Raw genomic sequence first — 15,383 nt, 5'->3', positions numbered from 1 at the left:
GCTAATCAGCATGGTGTTTCAGATAGTGTGACTGTCTGTGAGGTGTCACGGACCTGTTTTTGGCTAATCAGCATAGTGTTTCAGATAGTGCGACTGTCTGTGAGCTGTCACGGACCTGTTGTTAGGCTAATCAGCATAGTGTTTCAGATAGTGTGACTGTCTGTGAGCTGTCACGGACCTGTTGTTAGGCTAAAGCATAGTGTTTCAGATAGTGTGACTGTCTGTGAGCTGTCACGGACCTGTTGTTAGGCTAATCAGCATAGTGTTTCAGATAGTGTGACTGTCTGTGAGGTGTCACGGACCTGTTGTTAGGCTAATCAGCATGGTGTTTCAGATAGTGTGACTGTCTGTGAGGTGTCACGGACCTGTTGTTAGGCCAATCAGCATAGTGTTTCAGATAGTGTGACTGTCTGTGAGGTGTCACGGACCTGTTTTTGGCTAATCAGCATGGTGTTTCAGATAGTGTGACTGTCTGTGAGGTGTCACGGACCTGTTGTTAGGCTAATCAGCATGGTGTTTCAGATAGTGTGACTGTCTGTGAGGTGTCACGGACCTGTTTTTGGCTAATCAGCATAGTGTTTCAGATAGTGCGACTGTCTGTGAGCTGTCACGGACCTGTTGTTAGGCTAATCAGCATAGTGTTTCAGATAGTGTGACTGTCTGTGAGCTGTCAGGGACCTGTTGTTAGGCTAATCAGCATAGTGTTTCAGATAGTGTGACTGTCTGTGAGGTGTCAGGGACCTGTTGTTAGGCTAATCAGCATGGTGTTTCAGATAGTGCGACTGTCTGTGAGGTGTCAGGGACCTGTTGTTAGGCTAATCAGCATGGTGTTTCAGATAGTGCGACTGTCTGTGAGGTGTCAGGGACCTGTTGTTAGGCTAATCAGCATGGTGTTTCAGATAGTGTGACTGTCTGTGAGCTGTCACAGACCTGTTGTTAGGCTAATCAGCATAGTGTTTCAGATAGTGTGACTGTCTGTGAGCTGTCACAGACCTGTTGTTAGGCTAATCAGCATGGTGTTTCAGATAGCACGACTGTTCACTGACCACTGTCCTATGTTGACACCTGGTACAAACTGAAGAATGAAAATGTCAGCGCTAAGAAAGTGGGGTAGTGAATGTGTCGTGGTTGGTGTGGAGAAGATAGAATGGGAAAAGGAAAAGGAAAACCGGTGGTACTGAACCAGAAGGTTAGTTGAAGCATTCAACAAGAACTGAATATAATGTTTGTCGGTCATTGAGAAGGGAAGTGCTATGTGTGTGACGATGACGATACAGTCCTAGCTATGTTCTCCTTTAAGAGCTCTTCACTGTGTGTGTGTGTGTGTGTGTGTGTCAAGGTCGGCCATGATGGAAGGGTCAGGTACTCTGGAGGAACAGCTTGAGGCCACCAAGGTATGTACACTGGGGTGGTTATGTGTGTGTGAGGGTGATACAGCATTGCTGAACAAGCTTTCCCGACACGGTGAATGAGAAAGGATCACTATGACCCCCACTGTGGTTTGACTGGAGTGTGCTTGTCAGAGAATGATGTGTTCAGAATGTATATTTATAAACCAGTTCACTGCCAGGGAACTGTGTATACATGCATAATCATGTGCTTGTGAGTGTGTGTGTGGCTGTGTGCAGGCTCTGTGTGTGTGTCTGTGTGCAGGCTCTGTGTGTGTGTCTGTGTGCAGGCTCTGTGTGTGTGTCTGTGTGCAGGCTCTGTGTGTGTCTGTGTGCAGGCTCTGTGTGTGTGTCTGTGTGCAGGCTCTGTGTGTGTGTGTGTCTGTGTGCAGGCTCTGTGTGTGTGTCTGTGTGCAGGCTCTGTGTGTGTGTGTCTGTGTGCAGGCTCTGTGTGTGTGGCTGTGTGCAGGCTCTGTGTGTGTGTCTGTGTGCAGGCTCTGTGTGTGTGTCTGTGTGCAGGCTCTGTGTGTGCGTTTGAAGAAAAGAATGTACAAAGAAAGGATCAGTTAGAACAATGCAGCCAACATCCAGTTTAAATTTTTAACATCAATTAAAAAAGTTAAGCAGAAGATCAATACAGTAATGCCTGTTGTTTGCACTGCAGGAACACAACAACAAATGTAACAGGGATCCAGAAATTCACTGAGTGAATTTGTGAGTGAGTTAGAGTGTGTGTGTGTATGTATATGTGTGTGTACATATGCATGTGTACATGTAGGTGTGTGTGTGTGTGTGTACATGTGTGTGATATTGTGTAACTGAGAGAGATCTAGAGACAAGTGCAGACTACTTGACGTGTGTTATTGATCAATGTGTGTGTGTGTGACAGCGTAAGGCGACGGAGGTGCGTGCACAGAAGGGTCACCTGAAGAATGTAGACTACTTGACGTGTGTTATTGATCAATGTGTGTGTGTGTGACAGCGTAAGGCGACGGAGGTGCGTGCACAGAAGGGTCACCTGAAGAATGTAGACTACTTGATGTGTGTTATTGATCAATGTGTGTGTGTGTGTGACAGCGTAAGGCGACGGAGGTGCGTGCACAGGAGGGTCACCTAAAGAATGTAGACTACTTGATGTGTGTTATTGATCAGTGTGTGTGTTTGTGTGTGACAGCGTAAGGCGACGGAGGTGCGTGCACAGAAGGGTCACCTGAAGAAGGTGGACTACTTGACGTGTGTTATTGATCAATGTGTGTGTGTGACAGCGTAAGGCGACGGAGGTGCGTGCACAGAAGGGTCACCTAAAGAATGTAGACTACTTGACGTGTGTTATTGATCAGTGTGTGTGTGTGTGTGGTAGCGTAAGGCAACGGAGGTGCGTGCACAGAAGGGTCACCTGAAGAATGTAGACTACTTGACGTGTGTTATTGATCAGTGTGTGTGTTTGTGTGTGACAGCGTAAGGCGACGGAGGTGCGTGCACAGAAGGGTCACCTGAAGAAGGTGGACTACTTGACGTGTGTTATTGATCAGTGTGTGTGAAGGGTCACCTGAAGAAGGTGGACTACTTGACGTGTGTTATTGATCAATGTGTGTGTGTGTGACAGCGTAAGGCGACGGAGGTGCGTGCACAGAAGGGTCACCTGAAGAATGTAGACTACTTGACGTGTTATTGATCAATGTGTGTGTGTGTGTGACAGCGTAAGGCGACGGAGGTGCGTGCACAGAAGGGTCACCTGAAGAAGGTGGAGGACCTGGGGGCGGCAATGGAAGAACGGCTCATCCTGGACAACAGGTAACGCAGTGTGCCCCGAGCACAACAGCCCAGTGGTTCAAGTGTTAGACTTTCTATCTGAGGGTGCCGGGTTTGAAACTCCGTAACAGTGCCTGGGTGGGGTAAACGGTGGAGATTTTTTCTGATCTCCCAGGTCAGCAGATGTGCAGACCTGCTCGTGCCTGAACACCCTTTATGTGTATGTGCATGCAGAAGGTCAGATACGCAGGTTAAAGATCCTGTAATCCATGTCAGCATGTTCAGTGGGTTATGGAAACAAGAACATTCCTAGCATGCGCATATTGGAAAACGGAGTATGGTTGCCTATATGGCTGTGTAAATAAACAAAACGGTCATACGTGTAAAATGTTACCTGTTTGTCCAAGTGTGTATGCGTGTGTGACTGAAACCTGGTTGAATGACACAGGAAACGAATGATGAGCGCCCAGTGGTAGCTGTCAGTCATCTGTACCTAGATAGGCAGCCTGTTGTGGAAATGACCCTGTATTTGTGAAGTGCTTGGAGCTTGGTCTCTGACGAAGAATATGCGCTATATTTGTATCCATAGCATTGATTGATTCAGGTTCCAGCCCCTGTTTCAGCATGGAGTGTCCATAGGAAGGGCACTGGACTCGCCATTTTCCCCAGTGACTGTAGAATTCACTGCCCCCCAGTGACTGTAGAATTCACTGCCCCCAGTGACTGTAGAATTCCCCCAGTGACTGTAGAATTCACTGCCCCCCAGTGACTGTAGAATTCACTGCCCCCAGTGACTGTAGAATTCACTCCCCAGTGACTGTAGAATTCACTGCCCCCCCAGTGACTGTAGAATTCACTGCCCCCAGTGACTGTAGAATTCACTCCCCAGTGACTGTAGAATTCCCCCAGTGACTGTAGAATTCACTGCCCACAGTGATTGTAGAAGTCACTGCCCCCCAGTGACTGTAGAATTCACTGCCCCCAGTGACTGTAGAATTCACTCCCCAGTGACTGTAGAATTCACTGCCCCCCAGTGACTGTAGAATTCACTCCCCAGTGACTGTAGAATTCACTGCCCCCCAGTGACTGCAGAATTCACTGCCCCCAGTGACTGTAGAAGTCACACTCCCCAGTGACTGTAGAATTCACTGCCCCCCAGTGACTGCAGAATTCACTGCCCCCAGTGACTGTAGAATTCAATTCACTGCCCCCAGTGACTGACTGTAGAATTCACTGCCCCCAGTGACTAGAATTCACTGCCCCCAGTGACTGTAGAATTCACTGCCCCCAGTGACTGTAGAATTCACTGCCCCCAGTGACTGTAAAATGGTGTGGGACCTTGAACCGTTCTGTTCACTTGAGCTTTTCCTTGGGTGGGAGTGACTGGCTGTAGCCAGACTGATTGATTAGCATTAAATTATTGTGTTGATGTATTTTATCTGGCAGTTACATTGAGTGTGGCTTTGTAGTGGATGGTTGTGTGTAAACAGAGGGGAATGATTACGTTTTTTGTCCCCCACCAGATACACGGAGCACAGCACAGTGGGTTTGGCGCAGCAGTGGGACCAGTTGGACCAGCTGTGTATGAGAATGCAGCACAACTTGGAGCAACAGATTGAGGCCAGGTCAGACCCCTGTCACTGTGTGTGTGTGTGTGTGTGTGTGTGTGTGTGTGTGTGATTGTGTGTGTGATGTTTGTGTGTGTGTGTGTGTGTGTGTGTGTGTGTGTGTGTGTGTGTGTGTGTGATGTTTGTGTGTGTGTGTGTGAGATGTCGTGTGTGTTATGTGTGTGATGTGATGTGGTGTGGTGTGTATGTGTGTGATGTGGTGTGTATGTGTGTGATGCGGTGTGTGTGTGTGATGTGATGTGGTGTGTATGTGTGTGATGTGGTGTGTGTGTGTGATGCGGTGTGTATGTGTGATGTGGTGTGTGTGTGATGTGGGGCATAATGTGGGGTGTGTGGAATGTGTGTGTCATGTGGTATGTGTGTATATGATGTGGCATGTGTGATGTGTGTGTGTTTCATGTGGTGTGTGTGTGATGTGGAGCATAATGTGGGGTGTGTGCGATGTGTGGTGTGGTATGTGTGTATATGATGTGTGTGAGTTTGATGCAGTGTGTGTGATGTGGAGCATAATATGGGGTGTGTGCGATGTGTGATGTGGTATGTGTGTATATGATGTGTGTGAGTTTGATTGTGTGTGTGTGATGTGGAGCATAATGTGGGGGGGTGTAATGTGTGATGTGGTATGTGTGTATATGGTGTGTGTGAGTTTGATGCAGTGTGTGTGTGATGTGGAGCATAATGTGGGGTGTTTGTGGTGTGGTATGTGTGTATATGATGTGTGTGAGTTTGATGCAGTGTGTGTGTGATGTGGAGCATAATGTGGGGTGTGTACGATGTTTGATGTGTGTGTATGATGTGGCGTGTGTGATGTGTGTAGGTTTGATGTGGTGTGAAAGTGAGATAAACTGGAAAACACATTTATTGAAAATGATGAAAGGTTGATCAACAAATGTCAGGACATGTACCAGTCTTTTGTGCAAACATACATGCATGTGTATGACTAGGGCTATTTGAAGAGAAGGCATGAATACAATAACATAATGCCACAGACTGGTTTTCTTTGAGTTGTTGTTGATGTGAGATTGTGTGTGTGTGTGTGTGTTGCAGAAACCGCAGTGGTGTTTCGGAGGATGCCCTGAGAGAGTTCAGCATGATGTTCAAGTAAGTCCATGTTCTTCAGTCCTCTGTTACATAGGCATGCAACTCTGAATTCTTTGACACAACTCGGAATTCTTTGACGTCATTAGCTTTACAGCCCTAATGACTTAAGGGTACAATCATCAAATTGAAACAACATGGATGATAATGAAAACAAAACACAAAACATATCCCCAATGATTTGAGGGTACAAGCAACAATATGAAATGACTTGGATGATAATGAAAACATAAGTCAAAACCAAACCATTAATAAAAGAAAAAAAATCTGTTGATAAAATCAATAGCATCTCGACTATCCAGTTTAAGAAGTGTGGTATGAAGAAATCACAATGCAACTGTAAAAGGATAGAAACATTCCTGTGTTGTTGCCTGCACTTGATTAATTTTACATGACATAGAGGGAGAGAGAGATGGTGTGGGGGGTGAGACCTGAGTGTGACTGGTGGTGGGAGGGGAGTGGGAGGTGGTGTGGGGGTAACTGAGAAAAAAAAGGGGGGAAGGGTTTAGCTCTTTTCACTCCACACTGCAGGACTGCTTTGGTGCCAGTGTCTGTACTTCTACTAGCTCTTTTCACTCCACACTCCAGGACTGCTTTGGTGCCAGTGTCCGTACTTCCACTAGCTCTTTTCACTCCACACTCCAGGACTGCTTTGGTGCCAGTGTCTGTACTTCCACTAGCTCTTTTCACTCCACACTCCAGGACTGCTTTGGTGCCAGTGTCTGTACTTCCACTAGCTCTTTTCACTCCACACTGCAGGACTGCTTTGGTGCCAGTGTCCGTACTTCCACTAGCTCTTTTCACTCCACACTGCAGGACTGCTTTGGTGCCAGTGTCTGTACTTCTACTAGCTCTTTTCACTCCACACTGCAGGACTGCTTTGGTGCCAGTGTCTGTACTTCCACTAGCTCTTTTCACTCCACACTGCAGGACTGCTTTGGTGCCAGTGTCCGTACTTCCACTAGCTCTTTTCACTCCACACTCCAGGACTGCTTTGGTGCCAGTGTCTGTACTTCCACATACCTGATGTGTGTCGGATTATATATGTTTCAGATTATGTACCTGTGTGTCGGATTATAAACCTGATGTGTCGGATTATGTACATAATGTGTATCAGATAAAAGAAAACAAAATATAAAACAAAACAAACAAAAGGACAGGATTTACTAGTTTATGGTTTGTCTCTGTGAAGGGTGATAGCTTGCCCCGTGCGTTTACCATTGTGTGGTTGTCTTCAGCCTCTTTAGAAAAGATGAGTGGAAACTGCACCATCAGGAGTACACACACACACACACACACACACACACACACACACTACACTACACTACACTACACTACACTACACTACACTACACTACACTACACTACACACACGCACACGCACACGCACGCACACACACACACACACACACACATACTGCTGCATAGTCCAATAGGAAATTTGCTATAGCTGTTTCATGTTGGTGTTAATAACATTTCCATTTTTTACCCCAGCATTGTCTCTCCCTACCCCCCCCCCCCCTCCCTCCTCCATACTTACATACATACACTTCTTCTCCAACACCCTTCCCCCTCCAGTTTTTTTTTTTTTTTTTCATTTAATATAATTCAAGTGGGAAGACATTAAACAGAAGACAACAACAGTAACACACACACACACACACACACTCTCTCTCTCTCTCTCTCTCACTCACTCACTCACTCACTCACTGACTCACTGACTGATGCTGTATGTACAGGCACTTTGACAAGGACAAGAGCGGCAAACTGGACCACCAGGAGTTCAAGTCATGTCTGCGGGCCCTGGGTTACGACCTGCCCATGGTGGAGGAGGGACAGGTGGACCCTGAGTTCCAGGCCATCCTCGACATGGTCGACCCCAACAGGTCAGATCCACATTGAAATTTAAACTTCTTGTACTTGACAGAATGAATGAATGAATCTTTATTTTCCAACGATGAAGATTTTAGCGCTTTGGCTGACTTATATATCTGCTGTTGTTCTAAGAGACACAGAAACATATATACACATTTAAATGCTGTTGTGCTCAATATATGTATAATGTACAAGGATAATGCAGCGTCACACTGAGAAACACAGGAACAGAGGGGAAAGGAATAAGCATTTCAGTGGTAAAACAAATAAACTTGCAGGATGAAAAAACCAACAAAAGCCGATAGATGGTGCTCACATTATTAGTGGTGTGCTCTCCCTGGGGGAGTGCAGCCCTAATTTCACACAGAGACTTGTGTTGTGCCAAATCAGCATAGTACAATACAATACAGTGGTTACAGCATGAACTAGAGAATGAACTGACTGTTATCTGTGATGGTTCTTGTGTACTTGATTCTCTGTGTGTGGACAACAAATGACTGACTGAGGGAGGAGGTGCGTGTGTGTGTGTGGACAACAAATGACTGACTGAGGGAGGAGGTGCGTGTGTGTGTGTGGACAACAAATGACTGACTGAGGGAGGAGGTGCGTGTGTGTGTGTGGACAACAAATGACTGACTGAGGGAGGAGGTGCATGTGTGTGTGTGGACAACAAATGACTGACTGAGGGAGGAGGTGCGTGTGTGTGTGTGGACAACAAATGACTGACTGAGGGAGGAGGTGCATGTGTGTGTGGACAACAAATGACTGACTGAGGGAGGAGGTGCGTGTGTGTGTGTGGACAACAAATGACTGACTGAGGGAGGAGGTGCGTGTGTGTGTGTGGACAACAAATGACTGACTGAGGGAGGAGGTGCGTGTGTGTGTGGACAACAAATGACTGACTGAGGGAGGAGGTGCGTGTGTGTGTGGACAACAAATGACTGACTGAGGGAGGAGGTGCGTGTGTGTGTGTGGACAACAAATGACTGACTGAGGGAGGATGTGTGTGTGTGGACAACAAATGACTGACTGAGGGAGGAGGTGCGTGTGTGTGTGTGGACAACAAATGACTGACTGAGGGAGGAGGTGCGTGTGTGTGTGGACAACAAATGACTGACTGAGGGAGGAGGTGCGTGTGTGTGTGTGGACAACAAATGACTTCTTCGTCGTTTGTGGGCTGCAACACCCCTATATAGGCAGCCATACTCCATTTTCAGGGGTGTGCATGCTGAGTATGTTTTTGTTTCCATAACCCACCGATCACTGACATGGATTACAAGATCTTTAACGTGCGTGTTTGATCTTCTGCTTGCATATACACACGAAGGGGGTTCAGGCGCAAGCAGGTCTGCACATATGTTGACCTGGGAGATCGGAAAAATCTCCACCGTTTACCCACCAGGTATCATTTCTGAGATTTGAATCCAGGACCCTCAGATTGAAAGTCCAACACTTTAACCACCTGGCTGCTGCGTCTGCCATGTGGACAACAAATGACTGAGGTATGTGTGTGTGTGCAGGGACGGCTATGTGTCGCTGCAGGAGTACATGGCCTTCATGATCAGCCGGGAGACGGAGAACGTGCAGTCCAGCTCTGAGGTGGAGCAGGCCTTCCGTGCCCTCACCTCCGGGGAGAAGCCATATATCACCGCTCAGGAACTCTACGCAGTGAGTCACACACGCACACCCTGTACACACACTGTTTCCAGTGAGTGATAACCCCCTTGCCCTGTACACACATGTCACTGTTTGATAGTGTTGAAGTGTGGATGTTGAACGCATCCATCTTTTGACACGGATACATCATAGGGAAAGGACTGAATATTTTCTGTGATGGTTTGGAGGGATGGCCTAGAGGGAATGCCTCCACTTTGAAACCAGATAATCTGAGCACACTGGATAGAATCTCACACTTGGCAGTATTTTCTCCGCCTCCACTAGACCTTGAATGGCAGTCATGAAGCTAGTAATTTGGATGAGATCATAATTAAACTACATCAAGCAGTGTCCTGAGTGTAGCATGTACATGGTGCACATAAAAGGCTCGTCTGCAAAAAGAAAAAAAGATTGTCTCTTGCAAAATTCTCTTGAAAATACACATCACTATTCGATGCTGCAGTAATGGTTTATTGTGGCGTTTGTGTATTTTCTACAGAGAAAGGAAAGATTGTTAGAAGCTAGAAATGCACAAAGCTGGTGTGGGTTTGGTCAATGTCTGACTTCACACAGGAAGGTCTGTGCTCTGAAGGTGTGGTCAGTGTCACAGTGGGACTGAAGGAGGTGTGGTCAGTGTCACAGTGGGACTGAAGGAGGTGTGGTCAGTGTCCCAGTGGGACTGAAGGAGGTGTGGTCAGTGTCCCAGTGGGACTGAAGGAGGTGTGGTCAGTGTCCCAGTGGGACTGAAGGAGGTGTGGTCAGTGTCCCAGTGGGACTGAAGGAGGTGTGGTCAGTGTCCCAGTGGGACTGAAGGAGGTGTGGTCAATGTCACAGTGGGACTGAAGGAGGTGTGGTCAGTGTCACAGTGGGACTGAAGGAGGTGTGGTCAGTGTCCCAGTGGGACTGAAGGAGGTGTGGTCAGTGTCTCAGTCCCTGGTCAGTGTCCCAGTGGGACTAAGGAGGTGTGGTCAGTGTCCCAGTGGGACTGAAGGAGTTGTGGTCAGTGTCCCTGTGGGACTGGTCCTTCTGGGCTTGTTCCAGTTCCCATTACCTCTTGAAGGGCACAACAGTTTGGCTGGTGTGTGAATGCACAAAGCGGTTCTGTTGGTACCATCACACCACCTGATACATTCACAAGAAAACACTGATCAAGGATGTAATTTGCTGGAGGGGGGTGGTAGGGGGGGAGGTTGTGTGTGCGTGTGTGAGAAAGAGATAGATGTAGAGAAAGTGAGAAGAGTGACAGAAGCATTAGTTGATTATCACCAAATTATGGTGAAATTCGGGGGCACATTTCAGATAAGTACATTATCACCAGCTGTAGGGGGGTGTGTGAGGGGGGTGGTGAGGGTGTGGGAAACAGCAAAGCATCTTCTCTGCTGTATTTACTGCATTGTGTCCCTGTATCTTGGGGGTGGGGGGTGAGGGGTGGGGGGCAATGGAAAGGAGGGATGAGGGGCTTTCAGATGCTGTTGTGTTTAAACAGTCACTGATTTTTTTGCCAACTTTCTCACTGACATTTCTCTGATAACAAGGATCTCATGAAAGCATTAAGTGTGGTAAAGTGAAGTGGGGAAACTTGAGTGCCAGTGCAGGTGAATAATGTGTGCATCATTATTACTGTGACGTGGCGAAGACAGTGAGGGGGAGTTTGTTGGGGTGAAGAGAAGGGGGAGGGGGGAATGTGTTGTGGTGGTTTGAATGTGGGAATCACACAGGGATGTGACATGTTGATCAGGCGTTCATCTCTGATTAAATGGACTCCATTGCCAGGACTTCACTCCAGCGTAGATTTGATGCTTTTTAGTCAACGGTTTATCCCTTCAAGTGAACTGTGCAATTAAAGCACTTTGTGAACATACACGATTAGTCCGACAGTGGGTACTCATCTGCATGCACTCACTCCTATACAAATCAGAAGCATTTGTGTAAGACATGATGCTTTGCTGTGTCACAGAACCTCATCAGATGTTTTGGTTTTTAGTCAGCAATTTATCCCTTCAGTGGACTGTTAAAGCACATAGTGAACACACATGATTAGTCTGGCAGTGTGTACTCATCTGCATGCACACACTCTCATACACATCAGATGCATTTATGTAAGACATGAGTGTGTACTCATCTACATGCAGGCACTGTTATACACATGTGATACAATGTGTAAGTCATGATGTATTGCTGTGTGACAGAACCTGACCAAAGAACAAGCAGACTACTGCATCGGTCGCATGCAGCCATACGTGGACAAGACGGGCCGGGCCATACCAGACGCCTACGACTTTGTGGAGTTCACCCGCCAGCTTTTCGTCAACTAGCGTTTCCTGCTGTGCAGCCTGTATGCCGGGCTGACGTGTAGGGCTGGTTGTCTCCCTTCTCCCTGCTGGTGTTGACCCATTCCCCCACTGATGTACATTTGCAAAGCTTCGTGGTGTTTTTTCTTCACTTTGTTGGGGTTTTTTGTAAACAAGAAGTTTAGCTGTCTAGGAAGGGGGCTTGTTGTGTAGTGTGTTACTGCAATGGGAATTCATTAACAGCTTCTTAGTCTTTTGTGAAGGACTATGGCTCTCTCAAACTAGGAGGCAAGATTGCACTGATTCTTAGTGCTGCAGCCTTGGGGGCTGGTTGACTTTTGGGGACTGTCTCAATTCTGTCCTAAAGCCCTCTTGGCCAAGAAAGTGGGGATGTAACCTGGGCAAGACACTCTCCACTGTTATCGATTTAAGGCCCGGACAGTCAGGACAGCAGTTGCCTCCTCTGCTGTTCTGATGGTCATAGTCTGACACGACTGACTATCAAACACAGACACATTGAGGGAAAGCACTGTACTGATAACTGCAGTAGTGTGGCCACAGGGAGGGGACAGTGTGTGTCTGGACAGTCATGTGGGAACGTGGGGAAGGGCGGTGATGGCTGTATTGCTGAATGTGAATGGTCTGTTGTCTTGGGAGTACAGTGTGCTCCTTGGGGTGTTGTTGCTGTTTGGAGTCAGCGCAGCAGTGTTGTGAAACAGTTGGGTTTCGTGCAAAGCTGGTTCCACTGTTAGAGGCACAGCAACACTGGGAACTTGGTGATGCAGGCTGGAGTGTGATGGCTTGTCACTGGACTGAGTCAAGACACAGCAAGAGGCCAACTTTGGTGGAGGTGACCAACCAAGACAGAATACACCTAACTGAAATAGTGACAGTTTTCACAGTGGAAGTGATGTTTTGGCAATGGATAGTTCAGCTTTAGGTGGTATGCAAGGTGGCAAGTAACCATCTGGGTGTTCCTTTGTATCCCATTTTCGCCCAGCATTCAGGGTGCAAGTAACCATCTGGGTGTTCCTTTGTATCCCATCTTCGCCCAGCATTCAGGGTGCAAGTAACCATCTGGGTGTTCCTTTGTATCCCATTTTCGCCCAGCATTCAGGGAGAAAGGAGCAATGGCTGTGCCTGTCAGGCATTTCTGTATATCAAATCAGGTCAGCATTGCTGGCCCCTGGTTATGGTGTAAACCCCCTGTGCTCCTCTCATGCAGTTCAGCTTTACACACGTGGTCAGTAGAGCAGTGGGTTATACATTTTGTATAGCATCGTTATGGCTTTAGGGTGGTAGCTGTAAAACATCAACCAGTGTGTAAATTCAAAATGAAACGAGACTGGTGTACGTACTTTTTCACTGCCATGGCGTTAAATTGACAGACTGCAACATGAACCCTTCAGTAAATCAGTGGACAGATCTGTATGTACTTTCTGGACAGCACTAGCATGGTTTTACATTGATAGACATGCAGTGTCAACCAACAATTACATCGGAAGAGATATCAGTGTCAACCAACAATTAAATCGGAAGAGAAGTGTATGAACATTTATTTCCTTTTGGACAGCGCTGCCATGGCTGTACATTGACAAACGTTGCCGATGTTGGACTGGATGAAGTGAGAGAGTTAGGTAGAGAGAGAGGGGAAGGGAGGATGGTGGGCTATGGGGATCATGGGTCATGTGTTGACAGTGTTGTGGTTGTGAAGAAGTGTAGCACTGACATGGGTCACCTACTGGTCCTCAGGACCTTTGGCCATCCTGGATGTCACAGCACACATCTGCTTCCTGCGTACAGTTATTAGTAGTGCAGTAATTCTAAATTGTCACTTCTTTTTTTCTTTTTTTTTCACTCTTACTTTGTTCCATTAAGAAACGGCCTTCATGAACTATTGTTTTTTGCCTTGTTCCACATCATTTTTTTATTTATTATTGTACCAAGTTACGAATCTTTCTCTCTTTTTCTTAATTACATTTCTGGAGGGGAAATCTTTTGATATTTGATGTCATGTAACAAGGAATCCTTTTCAGCATTTTGGTAACAAGTAATCGGAAAAAGCAACATTTGTCACAAGGGTTTTCTTAGAAAACTTGTACGGACCAAGTGAGTGGCCATGGTGTATTGCGTCAGACATAACCTTTTGGCTTGATCTTTGTAGTGAATTGTTAGTTATGCACTCCCTCCCCCCCTCCCCCCCTTTTTGGCTTTTCCGATTTTACCTCGTCTGTACTCTCGTTAGGTGTTGTTTAGGTGGTGTTTTTTTTGGCTTAATTTTTAACAGCTTTGATCTTGTTCAAGTTTCTTGGATGTACTGTCATTGAGGTAAAGTATGCATTTATTGCAGTAAAGGATTGTAGCCCCAAGCTTGAGTCCCTGTATGTTGTGCCGAGAACAGGAGACAGGTGAAGGATCCGGCATGATGCAGCACAGGGAATCGCTGCAGATCTTGGCAGCAGGACCTCAGTGTCGAGTACGCCCTCAAAATGTCGCTGTTTAGGACTCCACTGCAGTTTGTACTTTTTTTCTTCTTCGGTGCACCTTTGTTGATAATATTCTTCCTGTCGTGTTAACCCAACTCTTAGCACACACATGCATGCATTTTTTTAATTTATTTTTTTTTTTTAAGTAACTTCTGTTAATGGTGGTGTCAAACTGTAAGATCTTTTTTTTTTCTTTTTGAATCTCTATTTGTGGGCTACAACTGATCTATGCACTGGTCAGAAGCGGAATTAGGGAATTTTTGAGGGGTCAGGGAGGGAAAAGAATGACCTCTCACGGGGGTGGAATTAGGCTCCTTGAAGAGAGAGTTTGGGTGAGGGGAGTGGAGTTTGGGTGAGGGGAGTGTGTGCATGGAAAATAGTAAGATGGATTGATTGGAGGGTGACACACACACTGTCTGTAATGGCTCTCAGAGGAGGTCATTCAAAACGCCCAACACTGGATAAGAGACTGGAACAGTGTGTGTGTGTGATAAGAAGACCCAGACTCGCAGCAGAAAACCACCACCTTGCTTTCAGAACAAGAGTTTATTTCTGTATTTGGACAGAAAAATAAGCAACATGTTGGTGGCCAGGTAACCAGAGGTAATGGGGGGGAGGAGGGAGGGGGGAGCACAAGGGGGGAGCACAAGGGGGGAGGGGTGTCAACATGTCGACACATGACACAACAGTTTGTGCACAGGATAACACAGGTCTGTATCTGTACAGTTTATTTCAGTCCTCCAACTCCATTTAAAGGGGGGGAAAAAAAAGAGAAAATGAAAGGTCACATCTTTTGTGTATCCCATCAAGAGGAACAGAATACAGTATGTAGAGTGTGTGAATGACATCACAAGATGGATGGACCAGAACAGCAAAGCGTAATTCAAAATGTCACATCTTTCACTGGATGGCGACTCAATGACATTGAAGTACACATCACATCAAATCAATCATGTTTACAGTGCAGCCAATCAACAACGAAGGGGCAAAGAAAAGCAAGTCAACATCAAATGTGAAAACAAAAAAATTCACCCGTTTCAAAAAAAAGAAAAAAAAAATCACCAAAAATTTCAAAGTTGTCTCTCCCATACCCTCTTTCCCCCCACGAAATTTCTGACTTGGTAGTTTTAAAATCTAGAGTGCCTTATGGTGAAATTCCACAGTCCCAAAAAACTAAAGCGAAATTCATATTTTCATTGCGTAACTTCG

The 15,383-nt window shown here is 46.4% G+C and overlaps 1 protein-coding gene across 1 annotated transcript in view; it reads left to right on the top strand.

Moving 5' to 3' along the window:
* LOC143289734 (spectrin alpha chain-like) overlaps positions 1–14,057 on the top strand; it is a 104,314-nt gene extending 90,257 nt beyond the window's left edge. The window contains 8 exon segments of the mRNA XM_076598817.1: positions 1,340–1,394; positions 3,088–3,182; positions 4,664–4,765; positions 5,816–5,869; positions 7,606–7,752; positions 9,262–9,409; positions 11,587–12,640; positions 12,751–14,057. Of these exon segments, the coding sequence (XP_076454932.1) occupies positions 1,340–1,394; positions 3,088–3,182; positions 4,664–4,765; positions 5,816–5,869; positions 7,606–7,752; positions 9,262–9,409; positions 11,587–11,712 (727 nt within the window). The 3' untranslated portion in view covers positions 11,713–12,640; positions 12,751–14,057.
* The last annotated feature ends 1,326 nt before the right edge of the window (positions 14,058–15,383 follow it).

The sequence above is a fragment of the Babylonia areolata genome, chromosome 14 (genome assembly GCF_041734735.1).
Source record: "Babylonia areolata isolate BAREFJ2019XMU chromosome 14, ASM4173473v1, whole genome shotgun sequence".
Taxonomy (NCBI): Eukaryota; Metazoa; Mollusca; class Gastropoda; order Neogastropoda; family Buccinidae; genus Babylonia; species Babylonia areolata.
The sequence above is the reverse complement of the archived record's forward strand: the minus strand, read 5'-3'. Positions and strand labels throughout refer to the sequence as shown.